The 16,903-nt window shown below is 49.0% G+C and overlaps 1 protein-coding gene across 2 annotated transcripts in view; it reads left to right on the top strand.

Annotated features, from left to right (window-relative positions):
- ERN1 (endoplasmic reticulum to nucleus signaling 1) overlaps positions 1-16,903 on the top strand; it is an 85,994-nt gene that overhangs the window by 47,239 nt on the left and 21,852 nt on the right. Inside the window, exons 3-10 of one of the 2 annotated variants that reach the window (XM_060082605.1) lie at positions 2,172-2,205; positions 3,257-3,329; positions 4,627-4,699; positions 6,838-6,960; positions 10,367-10,468; positions 11,489-11,750; positions 12,993-13,071; positions 14,390-14,555. In XM_060082605.1, the coding sequence (XP_059938588.1) occupies positions 2,172-2,205; positions 3,257-3,329; positions 4,627-4,699; positions 6,838-6,960; positions 10,367-10,468; positions 11,489-11,750; positions 12,993-13,071; positions 14,390-14,555 (912 nt within the window). Of the gene's footprint in view, positions 1-2,171; positions 2,206-3,256; positions 3,330-4,626; positions 4,700-6,837; positions 6,961-10,366; positions 10,469-10,973; positions 11,034-11,488; positions 11,751-12,992; positions 13,072-14,389; positions 14,556-16,903 lie in introns of those variants that run through there. The other variant, XM_060082606.1, reaches the window with a different exon arrangement.

The following is a 16,903-nucleotide window of genomic DNA, read 5'->3' as shown; positions in this document are numbered from 1 at the left end:
CTTGCCTGTATCGGAGCTGTGTTAACAGTCATGCTGTGACATGGCCTGCGGTTCTGCAGATGTTTATTCCGGAGACCCTATATTATGAGTGGATGAGAAGGTACCCCTGCTGGAGTTCATGTCCCCTTAAGCCTAGGATTCAGCACCCATGTAGGTGTCTACCCATCCTTCTCTGGCTTCTGCTGGTAGCCTGTGTCTTAACTGGAACCTTTCTGGTGCAGGGTACACTTTGGGACCTGAGGCCTCCGTGTCAGGTGAGCAGTGAATAAGCTCTAGAAAACCAGGAAAGTCTGCGCCAGAGGACGAGACCCTGAGAGTGAGCAAACACTGTCCAGCAAAGATAAGTTCAGGAACAGGAATGGAAATCCCGTTGGTCTCCACGGCTTGTTTCTGGTGAATGGCTGGGATCTGGTAGTGTCCTCCCCATCTGTGTTGATCTGCGATACCTTTAAGTGGCTGAAGTGAGCAAAACCGACGCCCTCTTGACTGCTGTGTTTTCTTTGGAATATGCCTTCTGGCTGTCCCTGGCGTGCACGGCTTCTGGGCTGCGTTGGAGGAACTGGGTTATAATTGCTCCCTGACTGTTTCAGGAGGGTGAGTGCTGTGTGCCCTCGTTTCCTGTCTCTTGCATCAGTCTGTTTGTGAGAGTGTACCGAGAGGTGATTAATGGGAACAATAAACATGTGCTTTCTGACTGAAAGTTCCTCCTGTTTCCTGAAATGCTTTTGGTTTTAATGAATTGTTTGTTTGCTGCCCACAGACCACACGTGGTGTGTGCGCTTCTGTTGTTGTGAGCACCCATATGCCTTCGTGTCAGAGCCGGGCTTGTAAAGCAAAGTCAACAGATGATAAGGCTTGAAAGAGTTTCCTTCATCTGAGAATCCAGGCTGACCCAGGGAATTAGACAGCTCTCTGTCACCATAAGCAGAGCCTGTGTCCAAAATCATATCACAGTATTTGCCATCCTCGCCCCCAGCTTTGAACTTGTGGGCAGCGTGGCCTATAGCCTGTGGGGTCTTGATGGCTGGAAATGCCTCCTCGCTGTGCGGTCTTGTGCCTGGGGATTTAGCTCTGTTACAGCAGTGTCAGTGGCCTCTCTGTCCCACCTCCATCCACCCCATGGAATCAGGAGCATCCTCTTGATTTGTGCCCAGGAGAATCTAGGGAGGGAGAAATTCTGCCACTTAGACTATTGCAAATATTAAAACAGACTTGGAGAACAAAACTTTTTTTCTGATTTCAAAAGTAATGCCTACTTTTGTAGAAAATTTGGCCAATATAGAAAAGGTGGGGGAGTCATTTCTATTTCCAACAAAGATAACTTACAGTTCCCGCTCTTTTTTTTGGCCTTTCCATCTGGTTTTTTTTTAATGCATATTGAAGGTTTTTCTCCTCAGCTGCATTAATACTCTAGGTACAATGTTATCTTTTCTTCTGAACATAACAGTATAAAGATTTATACAGTTTTTTAAACTTTATAAGCCCTTTCAGAAGCCTTAATTTTCTACCAAGTGGACAGTCCATAATGTAACCATATCACTGAATAGTTAGGTCATTTGTGATGCTGCTGTGAGGATCTTTGTACTGAAAGCATTTTCCACGTTTTGTGTTGTTTTTAAACTAGATTTTCGAGAAATGGAATTAATGGATCGAAGGGAATCAAGAAGAATGAACACTCAAGGCTCTAAAATTGTCATAGTCCTGCCCCCAAAGGCGTGTATTTACCATTTACCATCCAATCAAATTCTCATCAACAGCCAAATTGCTTCTTAAGTCACAGTTTTGCTTTTCCCAATGGGAGTATCTAGCAGCAGGACAGGCATCTGACCAAGGGATGATTTAGGTTTTAGAAGTCCTTGACGTGTCAGATAGTGACACTGTGACCCATTGTCCACTGCGGGTTGTCACCAGTGTTTCCTTCTACGCCTGTCCCCCAAGTTAGAGGCACGTTTCCTGACAGCAGTTCCCCTCTGCTCTCAGGCTTCTCTCCAATCTCGGCGACAGTTGTAAGAGCTTACATTTGTGTTTCTGTGTGTGAGTTTTCTAAAGTGCCTTCACATACGTTACGTAGATAAGTTTATCGGTCCATCTTGTGAGCTAGTCCTGGGAACTCTAGGAATCTTGATATTTTAGAGTCTGTCTGACGGTGCCTTTGTTGTTCTTTTGCACAGATCCAGTCCTGCAGGTTCCAACACACGTGGAAGAGTAAGTTTTCTGATTTGCCGCAGCACTTCCCTTTAATTCATCTTCTATTTTATTCCATCAGTGTTTACGAAGCTAGCTGCTGGGAGTACACGTACGCATAAATTAAAGGTAGAATGAGAGCGACTGAGACATAGGAGGTCTTACAGGTGCTTTGAAAGAAAGAAGCCCGTGTTGGGGAGAGGTGGTCAGTTCCCTGGGAGGCGGGGTGGGAAGGCACTGGTGTTAAAAAGGCTTATTTGAGATGTAACTTAAGTCGAGTTTTGAACTGAAGCTTCCCAAGCCCTCAGGAGGGCCCAGGGGTCTTTAGATCTCTCCCTCTTCACTGTGCTTAACTGTGGAGAGGAGACAGGAACGTGACCTGTTACTGGAGTGTGTGTTTTGGAGTAAAAGTTGGATAGCACCTCCAAGAGCTTCAAATGATGCTATACACTTATTAGAGGAAAGATTCAGCAAGGGGTTTCTGAGTGTAGTTCAGTCGTTAGCAGGTTAACTTTACAAAAGAACACCTCGAACCTGCTTCCTGGGAAGCTACTGATGAGACCTTGACCCATCCCCTTGGCAGGTTCTTTTTCATGTCAAGCTTTCAGAGTCTGCTTTCACTGCCTCCTCAAAATGAATGTTTGTGGAACACCAAAGGCAGATTTGTTCTCCCTGTTTACGTACCATGCCATGCTATTAAATATTAATTGTTGAAGTTCTATATGCAATTGACTGGGAAACTGAAAAGCAGACTTGCTGGGTCCTTTTCACTTATTTTACCTTCATCCAGGACGCTTTGACGGAATGATGATTTAGTCTTCTGTGGTTTTGTACGGGTTTTCCTTTGTAGGTTGCTTTTTTTTCACTCTAGTATAGAGCCCCAGAAGGATATTTTATTATCTGTGGGTAAAATGAAAGAGTAGTGGATGGAATTGTTTTACACACACACACACACACACACACACACACACACACCCACCCCACTCCCCCCACCCCACCAGTCATGGCTTTGGTATTTTACTCTGTGCCCTGGGCGATAATCTTTCACTGATACTTATTGCTTAACCTCTAGGCCTGCATTCCTCCCAGATCCCAATGATGGCAGCCTGTATACGCTTGGGGGCAAGAATAATGAAGGCCTGACGGTGAGTGTATTTAGCTGCTTTGTACTCCGGAGGCTCTAGACCACTGACCTTCAGTTTAGCTGTACGTTGAGATCACCTGAGAGCTTAAAAAAAAAATTTCTGGGGACTCTGAATCAGGTGGTCTGGATTGGGGCCTGGGCATCAGTATCTTTTCACAGCTTCCTCAGTGAGCTTTTAAATGTACAGCTCAGAGTTCAGAAACATTGATCTGGACCAGCAGGTTCTCATGGCTCAGCCAGCACTCAGGAGGCGCTCAGCAGACACCGCCAGGCTCCAGACTGGAAACCTTGCAACAACTTTCTGATCCTCAGAAACATCTGGGGGAAACCCAGTCGTTACTGCCTCTCCGTGGCATTTTTCCTTTCCTAAGGCTTAGTTTAAACATCAGGATGATGGGGAAATCCACATTATTGGTTATTTAAAGTTCTGTTTAATAAAGCTCAAGAGAAATCTTTGCTTTCTTGGAGAGAAAGGTGACAGCGTCGTAGAAGCAGGTATCTGTGGAACGGTTTCAAGAACACAGAACGTTCCAAAAATAAAGTATTCTGAAACAAACATTAACCAAAAGAACTTGTCAGATGTCAGCTGTAGACTCAGAAGAATCGGTTTTATGATGAAATGCAGTTGAAACATGTGGATTGCTCTGAGTTTCTTTTCCTGGCACCTACCATAACTTCCTTTTAATACCAAAAGACCCAATTTTCTTCTGTTTCTCAGTAGAGAATTATTTGCTAGAGAAAACACCAAAACTTCTTTTCCTGCCTCAAACTCCTGTGTTGCCCATGAGTGATGACTTCTCCTTTCCCTCGAGGCTTCAACTGGGCACCGAGGCTGCTTCTCTTCAGAATAGTCTCATGGCTCACTCCCTCTCTGTGGAGCATTTTCAGTCAAGCCGGCTCTGGGACAATTTTCCAAGACAGGACAATTCTTCCTGCCCGCCCCCCTTAGAATTTCAAAGATTGTATAACTCTCCATATATGTATGTCTTTTTAGAGAAGGTTTGTGTCACCCCCAGGAGCGCTCTGGACAAGAGACTTTGAGGGGCTTGTCAAGTAAAAGAATTCTTGTTTATAATGCCCAGAACCTGGGAGCTGAGGGCTTGTCCAAAGTGGATAGGGGAGCCTGGGGAGCCCCTTCTCCCTGGTTTCCAGTTAGGAAAACTCCCATCTACCATCAACAGGGCTCCTCCCCTTTTAGCAGAATTGGGTAACAGAAACTGTCCAGTGAAATTGTAATAATTGCACAAGACTTGGTTAACTTTTTTTTTCTCTTTTCCTTTTTTTTTTTTTTTAAAAAGAAACTTCCCTTTACGATCCCAGAGTTGGTGCAGGCATCCCCTTGCCGAAGTTCGGATGGAATTCTCTACATGGGTAAGGGTTCCTGAAACTTTGATCCCTTTTGGAAATGAACCCCAGAATCTGGGAAAGTGGTGTGTCTGAGAGAGAGGTGTAGAGTCACTCCCCCGCTGGCCCTTCTGGGAAAGGTCTTTCTTGCCTTGGTTGTGCTGGTTCACGCCAGGATCAGCTGACCTATTAAGAAAGGGTTCCCCCCGCTTGGGAGCAGACTTGACACCATTAGGTTACTCATTTAACAAGCTTTTAGCTGCTGTGTTGACCTACCCTTGCGATTTACAGATTGCAACTTGCAGCGTACCCAGAAGCAACTGGATGAAATTTAAAGTGAATACCATCGTCTGAGCCAAGAAAGGGAAGCCAGGCTCTGCCTATTAATTATAGGGCTTTCTTAGTATTTCCTGCTATCAGAATATTGGATTAAAAACAGCACTTAACAACTTGCTTAGATAAGCTGCCTTCATACCTACAGGGGTCACATCTTCAAAGCATCAGATCAGCTGCTTTTCTTTTACATTGTTGCTGCCAAAATGTCAATAAAAATGCATTTGTAACACAAATGAGAGCTGTATTTGTCTTGAAAGTGTAGTAGTAATAATATCCTGTATTTATAAAGCAGCTTTCTTTCTGAGGAACTTAAAGTGCTTATTGCCTATTCATGCCTCGGGAGCTTTATGTGTGTTTCTGGGCCTCAAGCGCAGGCCCAAGCTGGATTTTAAGTTTTTGTCTAAGGAGACTGGGGCTCTTGCTTCCTTGCACACCTTCAGAATGAGGAAGCCCCCAGCCTGGGGATTCAGAGGAAGTGATCAACACAGGCTTTCTCTGTCTTCTGGGCCGTGCCCTGGGTCCCTCTGAACATCTTCTCACCATCTGTGTCACTGTTTTCTGTCTGGTCTTCCAGCTCTGACCAGCAGTTCATCACTTAGGGTGCATTTAAAGTTGTGGCAGTTGGCCGATCCATCCATTAAAGTGGTAGCTGAGTTATGCAGACTATGATGGTCCTTGAAGTAACCAGAAGGGTGCCAAGCCAGATGGAAAGGGATCCTGGTCACAGCTGTTTGGTGATGTTTCCTCTCTGTCTTCAGATCTTTTTCATGTTAAGATTTGTCTTCGAGAACGGGAAGTTGCGATCCACAGACAAGTTTCGGACGTGCGCTACCTCTGTTAGAACTAAGTGTAGCTTTAGCAAATTCTAATGCCCTGTGATCTTCCTGGCATCTTGGTACTGTGCTTCCAAGAGTCCCTTGAAATAGGAAACTTGGCCAATAAGGTAGGAAGACACAAGAGGCAAGGCTTGTCTTACAAAGCAAGCCTTACAAAACAGAAACGTGCGCATCACGGTGAAGGCGTTGACCTTCAGGTGGGAGCTGTATTTATCTTGAAATTGCAGTGGTAATAATACCCTGTATTTATAAAGCAGCTCTCTTAGGAACTCGCCATTACTAGGATGCTCTGGTGTATATAACCATAGGTATTGGTACATATGCTTTGATCTTTCCTAATCATGTTGTTTGGCTATGCTGTCCACCTGTTTATACCTTTTAATCAGCTGAATGAGGGGAGGGGTATAGCGTGTGGCTGGGGAGTCACTTACTGGCTGGGGTCACGGTCGAGATAACTTTGGCCTCATTAGCACCAGGTTGCCACCAACCCTACTGCCCGGTCACAGGTACCAGCTGATTAGAGTTATAAACAGTAACTGTAGATCCTCTTTACATGAGGGCTCATTAGTAGGGATGTTGAGACATATGAATGATGGTTACCAGGGAGACAAACCCCTGGGTACATTTCTGGATTTATATAGATCCTAGTCTATGGGAAAAGGATTGCCTTTACAGGCCAGATTTTTCATATTTAAAGCCACTCATCAGAGCAATAAAATCTGTGAGTTATTACATTATTAGGCTTGGAGACATTTTTATACCATGACTAGGTTATTAAGTTGTTATAAGACCCAGTGGTCCAAGAAGTTTTATTATCTCTACATTACCATTAACCTTGTCACCCTTGGAGCAACAGAGAAATGTGTTTGACGTCGTAAGAATTTCAGGCCTGTCTGTCAGTGCAGAGAACATCTTGCGCTGCTAGTTTGGCAGGGATGTTTTTTTTCCACATTGGGCGAGTGTAAACCACAGCATGTCCTTGTGACCTTGCAGGTAAAAAGCAGGACATCTGGTACGTCATTGACCTCCTGACCGGGGAGAAACAGCAGACTTTGTCATCGGCCTTTGCAGATAGTCTCTGCCCATCAACCTCTCTTCTGTATCTTGGGCGAACAGGTAAGAAGGAACCTTTTATCATGTACCACCTGCCTGTCTACAAAAAAGGACCTGAAGTAGCCTCCCCGTGGGTCTCTGCCTCCGGGCTTCATTCTCTAGAAGCTGGCCAGAGCTGTCTAGTCCACACACAGATTTACCATGTCATTCCCCTTTATAAGAGCCGCCCCCCAGCCCAGTGGCTCCCCAGTGCCTGAGGATTCCAGTCTAAACTGCACCGTAGCCCGCAAAGCCCCCTTGATGCCTCCGCTACCTCTTTTGCCTCTTTCCCCACTGCATTTCCCTCACTTGAACATTTCCAATCAGGTCCCAGGATAAGCAGTGCTATTTTTTTAAACTTGGAGTAGTGGGTCCGTCTCTACCAGGTACACACGTTCTTGCCTGTGTGGCCGGCATCCACACTTCCTTCCCAGCGCTGCTCAGAAGGCTCCCTCTCCGTGAAGCCTTTCCCCGCCTCGCAGCTCCCCCACCACCCGGGGACCACAGCTCTCCGTGCTCGGCACGCACAGCCGTTCACACCGCCCATCGGTGGCCCTTTGCAGGCATCAGCAGCACCCTCCTCGGCACACCATTTCCCACCTCCTCCCTCTAGAGCCCCTTCCTTCTCAACACTCGTCACTACGTGTTTCTAAATCATATGTGCGTATTTTCTGCCTCCCCTGCTAGACTGTCAGCTTCCTGAGGGCAGGACTTGGTTTTGTTCGCCTGCTGAGTCTCCACACCTGGCGCATTGCTGACACATAGCAGGTGTACTCGCATTGCTGCAGCGAGTGAATGGGTGGGGGCCCTTTCCTCCGGGGACCTGCCTTACTCGTTTCACATGTGCAGCCCCTGACCTATACCGCTACTCCATAAAAACTGGAATGGACGGCTAAAATAGAGCTAAAAGGGGAAGCGAGCAAGAAAACCTAAGATGCAGTCCTTACAACTGAGCGCTAATCTTAGGTCTAAGCATTCAGGTAGCCAAGGCCTTAAAAAAAAGAGAGACAGAACCTTCCTTCAGGTGCTGTGGAAAACAGTGCTTTTCTAAAAATGAGACTAATAATCTTGGGCCCTAGAGGCTGGCTGAGCTCTCCTGTAATCACAGCGGGGGGTCTCTGTGAAACTGCAGGACACTGCAAATAAAGCCTTACAGTGGTCCCACCTTCACCCAGGAATAAACATTGTTTGGTTCTCAGGTAGAATTGTGGTGTCTGAGGGAATTGGGCTATGCTCTGGCTTCCGGTGGCATGTGTGTGTGGGCGTATAATGCTACCTGTTGTTTCCATTATCTGTCACTGCATAACAGACCACCCTAACTTAGCGGCTTCCAACACCTACATTTTACTGCTCACAATTCCATGGGCTCAGCAGGGATGGATGGCCTCCACTCCACAGGCTATTGGCTGGGCTCACTCAGATGTCTGGGACCTTGGTTCAGCTCCATGCAGATAGCCTGGACTTCTTTACATGGCGGCTGGGTTCTCCTCTTGAGTAAAAGTGGACATTGCGGGAATCCCCTGGCGGTCCAGTGGTTAGGACTCCGCACTTTCACTGCTGAGGGCCTGGGTTCAACCCCTGGTCTGGGAATTAAGATCCCATAAGTGGTGAGGCACGGCCAAAAAAAAAAAAAAAAAAAAGTGGACGTTACAATGTCTCTAAGGTCTGGGCTCAGAAGTCCTGGAATTTCACTTCCACTGCAGTCTGTTGGTCAAAGTAAGTCACGGGGCCAGCCCGGAATCAAGGGGTGGGGAAATAGACTCAGCCTCATAGTGGGAAGACTGTCACGTAAGGTACAGGGATGGGGGAGCATTGATGGTGGTGATCTTTTCAGACCTTCCACCACAGTCTTCCCTCTGGTTGCAATAGTTCACAATCCTCCTATATGCAGAATATACTCACCCCTTCCCAAGACTCCCCAAGTCCAGCCACAGCATGGGGCTCAAAATCCAGCAGCTTGTGATCTGTATCTGGTTTGGAAGTGGGTAAGGCTCCTGATCTGGAGACCTGTGAATCAAAGGAGACACATTATCTCCCCTCCAACATAGACACAGACAGGAGAGTTGCACTGGACACTCCCATTCAAAAAGGGAGGGAAGGATAGACACACAGCAGTCACTGGTCCTTAGTGATTCTGGAATCCAGCCAGGCACATGTTTTCAGGTTCCCCTACTCTGAAGGCAGGGAAGATTCTTTGATTAGGGCCCAGTCTTGCCCTCTGGAATTGGTTCCCCAATATATTGTGCTCAGCAGCCTGGTCCTTCCCTCTGAGAAGTCCTTTCTTTTCCTTAAGAAACAGTTAGGGTTTTGTAGCTTTCTCAATCTGTTCCTTGTCCATTGAAAGTTGGGGATAAAGAGGACTTTTTTTTTTTCCCCCATTTTAGACTGTCTCTGTTTTTTTTGGTCCATGCTGGTATTACCCCCTTAAAAATCTTCGTGGGCTTCCCATGTGTCAAATTATAGTCTACTCCATTAGATATAAAGCCATACCCACAAATCTCTCTACTTTGAGGTATGGGACAGCACTCTTATGGTTCTTAGAACCCTCTTACTTAGCAGAGGGTCTATGTAGGACCACCTCAAATCTTTCTGAGGCCTCAAAGGAGGGTCTTACAGCCTCATCTTGGATTTGATCTTGACCCCGAAGCCATTTTTTACTGGTAGCACCTGAACCTGATCTTTGCCCTAAGGCCATTTTTTACATTGAGAATCTTTTCCAGCTAGGGCATCAGTCCTGGACCCTCTATAGTTCCCTCTAGATTCAGCTTGAAAACTGAATCGTTTCTTCTTTAGCTTATCTGCCTTGCGTCATACCATACGCAGTTAAGAGAAACAATTTGGCATGTTCTGCATTCCGCCTGGAAATCTCCTTAGACAGATCGACAAGTTTATTAGGTACTTTCTTTCTGTTTTCCAAGTTACTGCAAGAAGTAGTCCTACTAATTGTGTCACCACTACCTAACCTGGGTCGTCGTTTTCAGCTTCCAGCAGCAGTTTCCTTACTGTTCTTCTAGCCTCCACCTACCACCCGGTCCCAAAGTCAATGCCACACTTTATAGGTTTTTGTTATGGCACCATCCCACATCTGGGTAACAATTTCTAATCTCAGCTGTCTATTGCTATACTGTATAATAAACCACCTGAAAACTTAAGTGGCTTAAAACAACACCGAGACATCGCTCATGATCCTGTGAGTCTTGAGTTCAAGGGCACAGCGTGGGCGGCCTGTGCTCCACATGCTGTCGGCCAGGTTCGCTCCTGCGCCTGGGACTCCAGTCTTCCTCCACGTGGCCTGTCTCTCTCCACATGGATGGCCTGGGTTTTCTTACACACCTTTTAGGGAGAATTCGTCTGTTATAATTTAGATGAGGTCAGCACCTCCGCAGGTGCCGTGGCCCCTCCAGGTAACAGGCTGGTGTGTGTTCCCCAGAGTACACCATCACCATGTACGACACCAAAACCCGCGAGCTCCGGTGGAACGCCACCTACTTCGACTACGCGGCTGCGCTGCCCGAGGACGACGGGGAATATAGTAAGTTCCCCCTGCACCTCGGTGGCTTGGTGAGGTCGGGCGGGTGTTTGTGACCTGTGAGGAAACGAGGGCTCCAGAAAGCTGCATTTCCTTTTGAGCCACTCTTGGTCACCAGGTTCTGGACTTCCCATGGACTCGTAGTAAATACTTCAGTAGTCAGTGTTGAAGGCAGGGGCCTGGGCGAGAAGTGTGGAGGGAACCCAGGTAAAATGGTGGCGAGTTTAGCCCGAGAGGAGGGAGGGCACACTTTGTTGAGTCCCTCTGTGTCACAGAAGGAAGTAACTACAAGCCCATGGGAAGCAGAAGCAGAATTAAACATCAGCTTGTGACATAAAAGCCAGTTTTCCCATCTTAACACCGGTACCCGAAAGTCTGACAGACCTCCTCTGCGGTCACATGTGGGCATTGGCAGTGTCAGCCCTGACTTTCAGCTTGCTCGGTAGTTTGAAATGATTGCTGTCAAATGCCAGATTCATAGGCTCTCCATTGCTTCCTTTCTCCTCAGCAGTTGAATCCCACTAATTGAATCGAATGCTATTACCAAGTGAAGAAAGAACATTACCACGTGAGAGAGTGACCCTGTCTTTTTTTTTTTTTTTTTTTTTTTGCGGTACGCGGGCCTCTCACTGTTGTGGCCTCTCCCATTGCGGAGCACAGGCTCCGGACGCACAGGCTCAGCGGCCATGGCTCACGGGCCCAGCCGCTCCGCGGCATGTGGGATCTTCCCGGACCGGGGCACAAACCCGTGTCCCCTGCATCGGCAGTCGGACTCTCAACCACTGCGCCACCAGGGAAGCCCGACCCTGTCTTATATTTATAAACCCGGCAGCTCTCAGTGTCTTGCTATCGTAGGGCCCGAGAGAGTTCGCTGGAGGCCAGCGGAGTTGTCCGGAGGCGATCTGAGGACACTCCAGAAGGCTCGTTTCCTCTAGCTGAGTGGCTGCAGCTTGCCGGGGGAGCAGAGGATGTGGTCGCAAGCTGGCTGAGACTCGACACGCTGTGTTTATCTGATCCGTACAGAAATGTCCCACTTTGTGTCCAACGGCGACGGGCTGGTGGTGACCGTGGACAGTGAATCTGGGGACGTCCTGTGGATCCAGAACTATGCTTCCCCCGTGGTGGCTTTTTACATCTGGCAGCGGGAGGGTCTGCGGAAGGTGATGCACATCAACGTCGCTGTGGAGACCCTGCGCTACCTGACCTTCATGTCGGGCGAGGTGGGGCGCATCACCAAGTGGAAGTACCCGTTCCCCAAGGAGACGGAGGCCAAGGGCAAGCTGATGTGAGTCGGGGACTCAGGGCAAAAGGGGACGGCTGTGGCCCTGGTGTTCTGGTGCTGTAGCAGCCGTGTGCCGTATCATGACCTGAGGACCAGGGCTCGGGGCCAGCGTCCCTGAAGCCGTTGGTTCTGAAACCTCTGAATCTAAGAACTGGACACCCCTGGATGCTTCAGATTCTCAGATATTAAATAAATTAAAATTATGGGTGGGAATAGGAAAGAGACTGCCTTGTCTAACTGTAGTACAGTCTGGATCTATCTCAGGTGGTGGGAATATGAGAGATGTATTTATTTTTTAACTTTCTGTTATTTTCTAAAATTTTACTGTAAGTTGTATTTGCTTTAAAAATCAAGACAAAAGTGTTAGGGTGTGTGTGTGTCTAAGACTCAGCAGGCTTGTGTTCTCCATCCCCACCTGTGACTAGCCTGTAACTCTTTCACTTAGCCTTGCTGAGCCTCAGTTTCCCATTTTGCCAAGCCGTGGAGGAGAGCAGGTGAGTGTAAAGTGTTCTCGGAATTTACGGCACCATTCAAATGTAAGGTGGTTTGTTGAGAGAGGTTTAGAGAATTTAGCAGGTGACCCATCCCAGACTGGCTGTTGATAGTAACCAGCGGGGTCTGGATGTGCAACCTCGCATTGTCATGCTGATGACAACCACGGACAAAGCCGGATCCCCTCCCGTCCTCGATGCCCCTGACAGGGACCCACTGGAAGTCTCGCCGGGTTTGGGATTTCCTGTGCATCCCTTGGATAAGAGCAGTTGACTCTCTCAGGGCTTCTGTAAAACCTCTAGAACCTTTAGGAACCACAAGACACTACAGTGGGGATTCTGGTGGCAGCTCAGTTGTCAAAGCACCCTGGTCGGGCCGTCTTGGAGGCTGTGCCATGGTTACAAGCCTCCAGTCTCTCCCGGGTGATCGTTGCTCGTGGTCCTTTCCTCAGGCTGTCGCGGGGATGAGCTAGCGCAGCCCCGCCACTTGCAGATGAGGAAACCCCGGCTGGCAGGCAGGTGGCCTGTGCACGCTTCGAAGGCATCAGTGACAGCGGGGCCTGCAGTCCCGCTTTCCTGGTTCCCAGGGCAGTACCCTGTCTTTACACCCCCATGGCCCAGAGAGCCTCGGGGGTTAATGTGCTTCCTCCTAGGAGTGCGATTCGGGGCTGTGATTCTCCTCTCCAAAGAGCCCCCTTTTGTGGGGTCCAGAAATTAAATAACAGTGGAATGCATGTATCTGTTTGTCTCCTAGGCCCACCCTGTATGTGGGGAAATACTCTACCAGCCTCTACGCTTCCCCCTCAATGGTACACGAGGGGGTCGCTGTTGTGGTGAGTCCACCGTGCGGGGCGGGGGGGCTCATAGATGCAGCTTCCGAAACACTCCTGTGCCATTTTAGCAACGAACGCATGAATGATCTATGAACATCCTGTTAGTTGAGGATGCAGGACACAGACCTTAACATCCTCGGAAACAATTTCTACGTGTACCACGTTCTGTCAGTACCTCATGAGCAGAGATGCACGTGACTAAAGCAGCCTCCTAAGCCTAGGAAGCCCCGGTTACTCCCCTTGGCTTTCGGGTTCAAGTCTAGACTCCCCAGCTGGGGTTCACGCTCCCCTCAGGCCAGCCCCGCGACACCCGTCCACTGCCACGCGGCTAGTGTCTCTGTGGGGCTGCACCGTCCATCCTCTGCCTGAGTTCCAAGAGTTCCCTTGTTCAGGCTGCGCCTCACACCTCAGATGCTCTCCCGTGTTCCTTTTTTCCTCCTCAAATCCTGTCCGTCCTTTCGTGACCGGTCCAGCCTCCTGGGACCTCGCCAGGTTGCCTCAGGCGCTCAGTCTCTGAGTTTCTGAGGCATCACAGTCCCGGCCACCGTTTTGGTCCTTATGACGTTTGAACTGTTCGGTTGGCGTCTCCTGTCTTCACAGTGGGTCAGTCCTCTGCTCCCGTGTCAGGGCAGCGCCTGCCTGGGTCCAGCGGTGCCCGAGCCAGCACCGGGCTCGTGGCTGGAGCTTTCCCACCCTGGTCACTTGTATCATGTGTAACTCCTTCACTTACATCTGCTTCGCACAGTAGCCTCTTGGAATTCCACACACACCCTTCCTGTTTCCCAGTTCCCACATTTAAAGAGATGTCCATGTTTAAAAAGACGTCCGGGGGACCTCCCTGGCGGTCCAGTGGTTAGGACTCCGCACTTCCACTGCAAGGGGCACAGGTTCAATCCCTGGTCAGGGAACTAAGATCCTACGTGCTGCGCGGTGTGGCCAAAATAAATACGTAAATAAACGACATGGGAATTTTATTTTATTTATGTATTTTTAAAAAAAATATTTATTTATCTATCTGGCTGTGCCAGGTCTTAGTTGCAGCCTGCGGGATCTAGTTCCCTGACCAGGGATCGGACCTAAGCTCCCTGCACTGGGAGCTCGGGGTCTTAACCACTGGACCACCAGGGAAGTCCCCTGAATTTTCAGTGCAGCGTTGTCACGTCCTGAGGGAGGGGCTGCTCCTGCCCAGTCTTGGGGCCTTGGAGTCCTGCTCTGCCTTCCTGACCAGCCCCACAATAGGACCACGTGCTTAGGACAGTTGCAGGCACACTGCTGTCCGCATGGGCGCCCCCAGCCTCACTCCGGTCTGTCTTCCCAGCCCCGAGGCAGCACCCTCCCTTTGCTGGAAGGACCCCAGACCGACGGTGTCACCATCGGGGACAAAGGGGAGTGTGTGATCACACCCAGCACGGACCTGAAGTTCGACCCTGGGCTCAAAGGGAAGAGCAAGCTCAACTACCTGCACAACTACTGGCTGCTCGTCGGTAAGAGCTGGCTCCTCGTGGCCGTGGTGACGCCGTGCTGCCTCCTGGTGGCCGAGAGCTGACATTGCTAGTTAACGGTCCTGAGTTCTGTGCTCAGTTCATGTCCAAGTTGGTCTTTCAGACCTTGGAATATTTCACCCCCAAGGAAAATAAACAGGCTAGCTGTGTTACCAAGTCAGTTCTCAAAAATCAGTTGTCTAATGTTCCAAAACTCCAGTACTAAATAGTGTAAACTTTGTGCAGTGACCTGACACGTATTGAATGTCTGGGGCGTGCCAGGCACTGGCAGTCAGCATTCTAGAATATTTCCTTATTTCTCACAGTGACCCCGTGCAAGGTCAGCACCCTTGTTATATCCACATAGAGTTTAAGAAAACAGGCAATTTCTGTGGAAGAAGTCACTTGGGAGTTGCTGTGGGTGTGGGCAGGAGGGGCTGGGGAAGGAAAGGGTTGAAGACCCAGGAGGGATTGAGGGTGGTGAAGAGTCGGAGGCTGGACTTGGGTGCAGAAGTCCCGGGTGGGTGGGGTGGTCCCTTTTTTAAAAAAATATTTATTTATTTATTTGGCTGTGCTGGGTCTTAGTTTCGGCACGTGGGATCCTAGTTGTGGCATGTGGGCTCTTAGTTGCAGCATGCATGTGGGATCTAGTTCCCCGCCCAGGGATTGAACCTGTGCCCCCTGCATTGGGTGTGTGGAGTCTTAGCCACTGGACCAGCAGGGAAGTCCCCTGGGGTGGTCCCTTTTTCCTTCTCTTCCATTTCTGCCGCCATCACTGATGGCCCTGGGGTTGGAGACCCCAGGGCCATCAGTGATAAGAAGTTGAGATGACACCGGAAGGCAGCGAGTGTGACCGATGCAGGCAGAGGTGACAGGAGCTGTGTGTCTGGCAAGTGTCCCAAGTAATTAGAGCAGGACGGAGTTTTCTTGACCGGATTTGCCTTTCCAGTGCGGCAGCCCCCTCCCCAGGTCTGCCGTCTCCCAGCGCCAGAGGTGGGGAGAGGTGGGGATGCAGCCCCGAGGAGGTGCTGGAGCCCGCAGGCACTAATGAGCGTTGTCCTCCCTGTTCTCTCCCGGTGCGGTGGTGCTCGGTGGTGCTCGGTGATTGCTCGGCGCTCGTGTTGACTGGGACCAGGGCAGAGAGAGGTCAGGCCTGGGGGCGCCGGGAAAGGGGTGTGGAGCCGCCTGGGAGACCGCAGGGCCAGGAGGCAGCCAGGCGGTGGCATCTGGATGGGGGTGTGTAACTGGGCATCACAGGGAGGAAGGAAACTGGATGTCCTGGCGCCCCGATCGGTTGCTTTGTAGTCGTCCAGGCCTTGTTGTCCTTTGTTCATCCTGACTCCTTACAGCTGTTTTTCTTCTGGTTATTATTTTTACCAAATAATGGGCAGAGGAGGTAACAAAATACTTCTACCCTTTTTTGAACAGAATTAGTTCGGAAAGTGTGGGTGATTGGGCCCAAAGTGGAGGGAAAAAAGAACTGATGGGCAGAGGCCATTAAAATCACAGGGCTACTTAGTTTTACGAAGCAGTTAAGGGGTACATTGTCTACCAGTGGTTAAGAAGTGAAAAAATTTTGGAAACTAAGGAAATGTGTGAGACCAAAAAAAAATCCAGAAAAAGTCTTCATGGCTCAGTTGCAAAATGATATTCTTTTGGTTTTTTTATTTATTTATTTATTTTGGCTGCACCTTGCGGCATGCAGGATCTTTCGTTCCCCAGCCAGGAATTGAACCTGTGCCCCCTGCAGTGGAAGCGCAGAGTCTTAACCACTGGTTCGCCAGGGAAGTCCCGAAATGATATCCTTTTAAAATGGAAAGGTTTTCCAAGTAAGAAAACTGAGAAACCCAACAAGGTATAAATAAGTAATTAGGGATGCACCCCACAGTTCGGAGAGCCCTTTTGAGAAACTTCAAAGCTGGTCATTTCTAAATAAGGTAGTGGGACTGAGTGATAATTTTGTGTAGACTGAGGGCCACGGGTAAAAGGATATGCTCATTTATGTTCAAATATGTCCTCTGATTTGGTGATTGTGGACGACATTAAGGATATCCTCACATTCACCTTAATCTTGAAAATAAGATGAGTTCTCCAGGCTTGAGTGGTGTGGTCTGTGGGTTACCCCAGAGCAGTGGCCCTAACCTGGGGTGCTCTCAGCTTCACCTGGGACCTATGTCAGATAGACACGCATGACCCCTGGAGCTCCTGATCCAGGAGGTTCGGGGCAGGGCCTGTGCTTTCAGCTCTGGAGCCTGGACATAATTGGATGGTGATAGATCCATCACTAAGACCAGGTTCTGTTTGTACAGAAGTGTTTCAGGAGCTCATGATTACATTTGTAGCACAGCGGT

Source organism: Mesoplodon densirostris, chromosome 18 (genome assembly GCF_025265405.1).
Source record: "Mesoplodon densirostris isolate mMesDen1 chromosome 18, mMesDen1 primary haplotype, whole genome shotgun sequence".
NCBI classification, from domain to species: Eukaryota; Metazoa; Chordata; class Mammalia; order Artiodactyla; family Ziphiidae; genus Mesoplodon; species Mesoplodon densirostris.
This window is presented reverse-complemented; position numbering and strand designations above follow the sequence as displayed.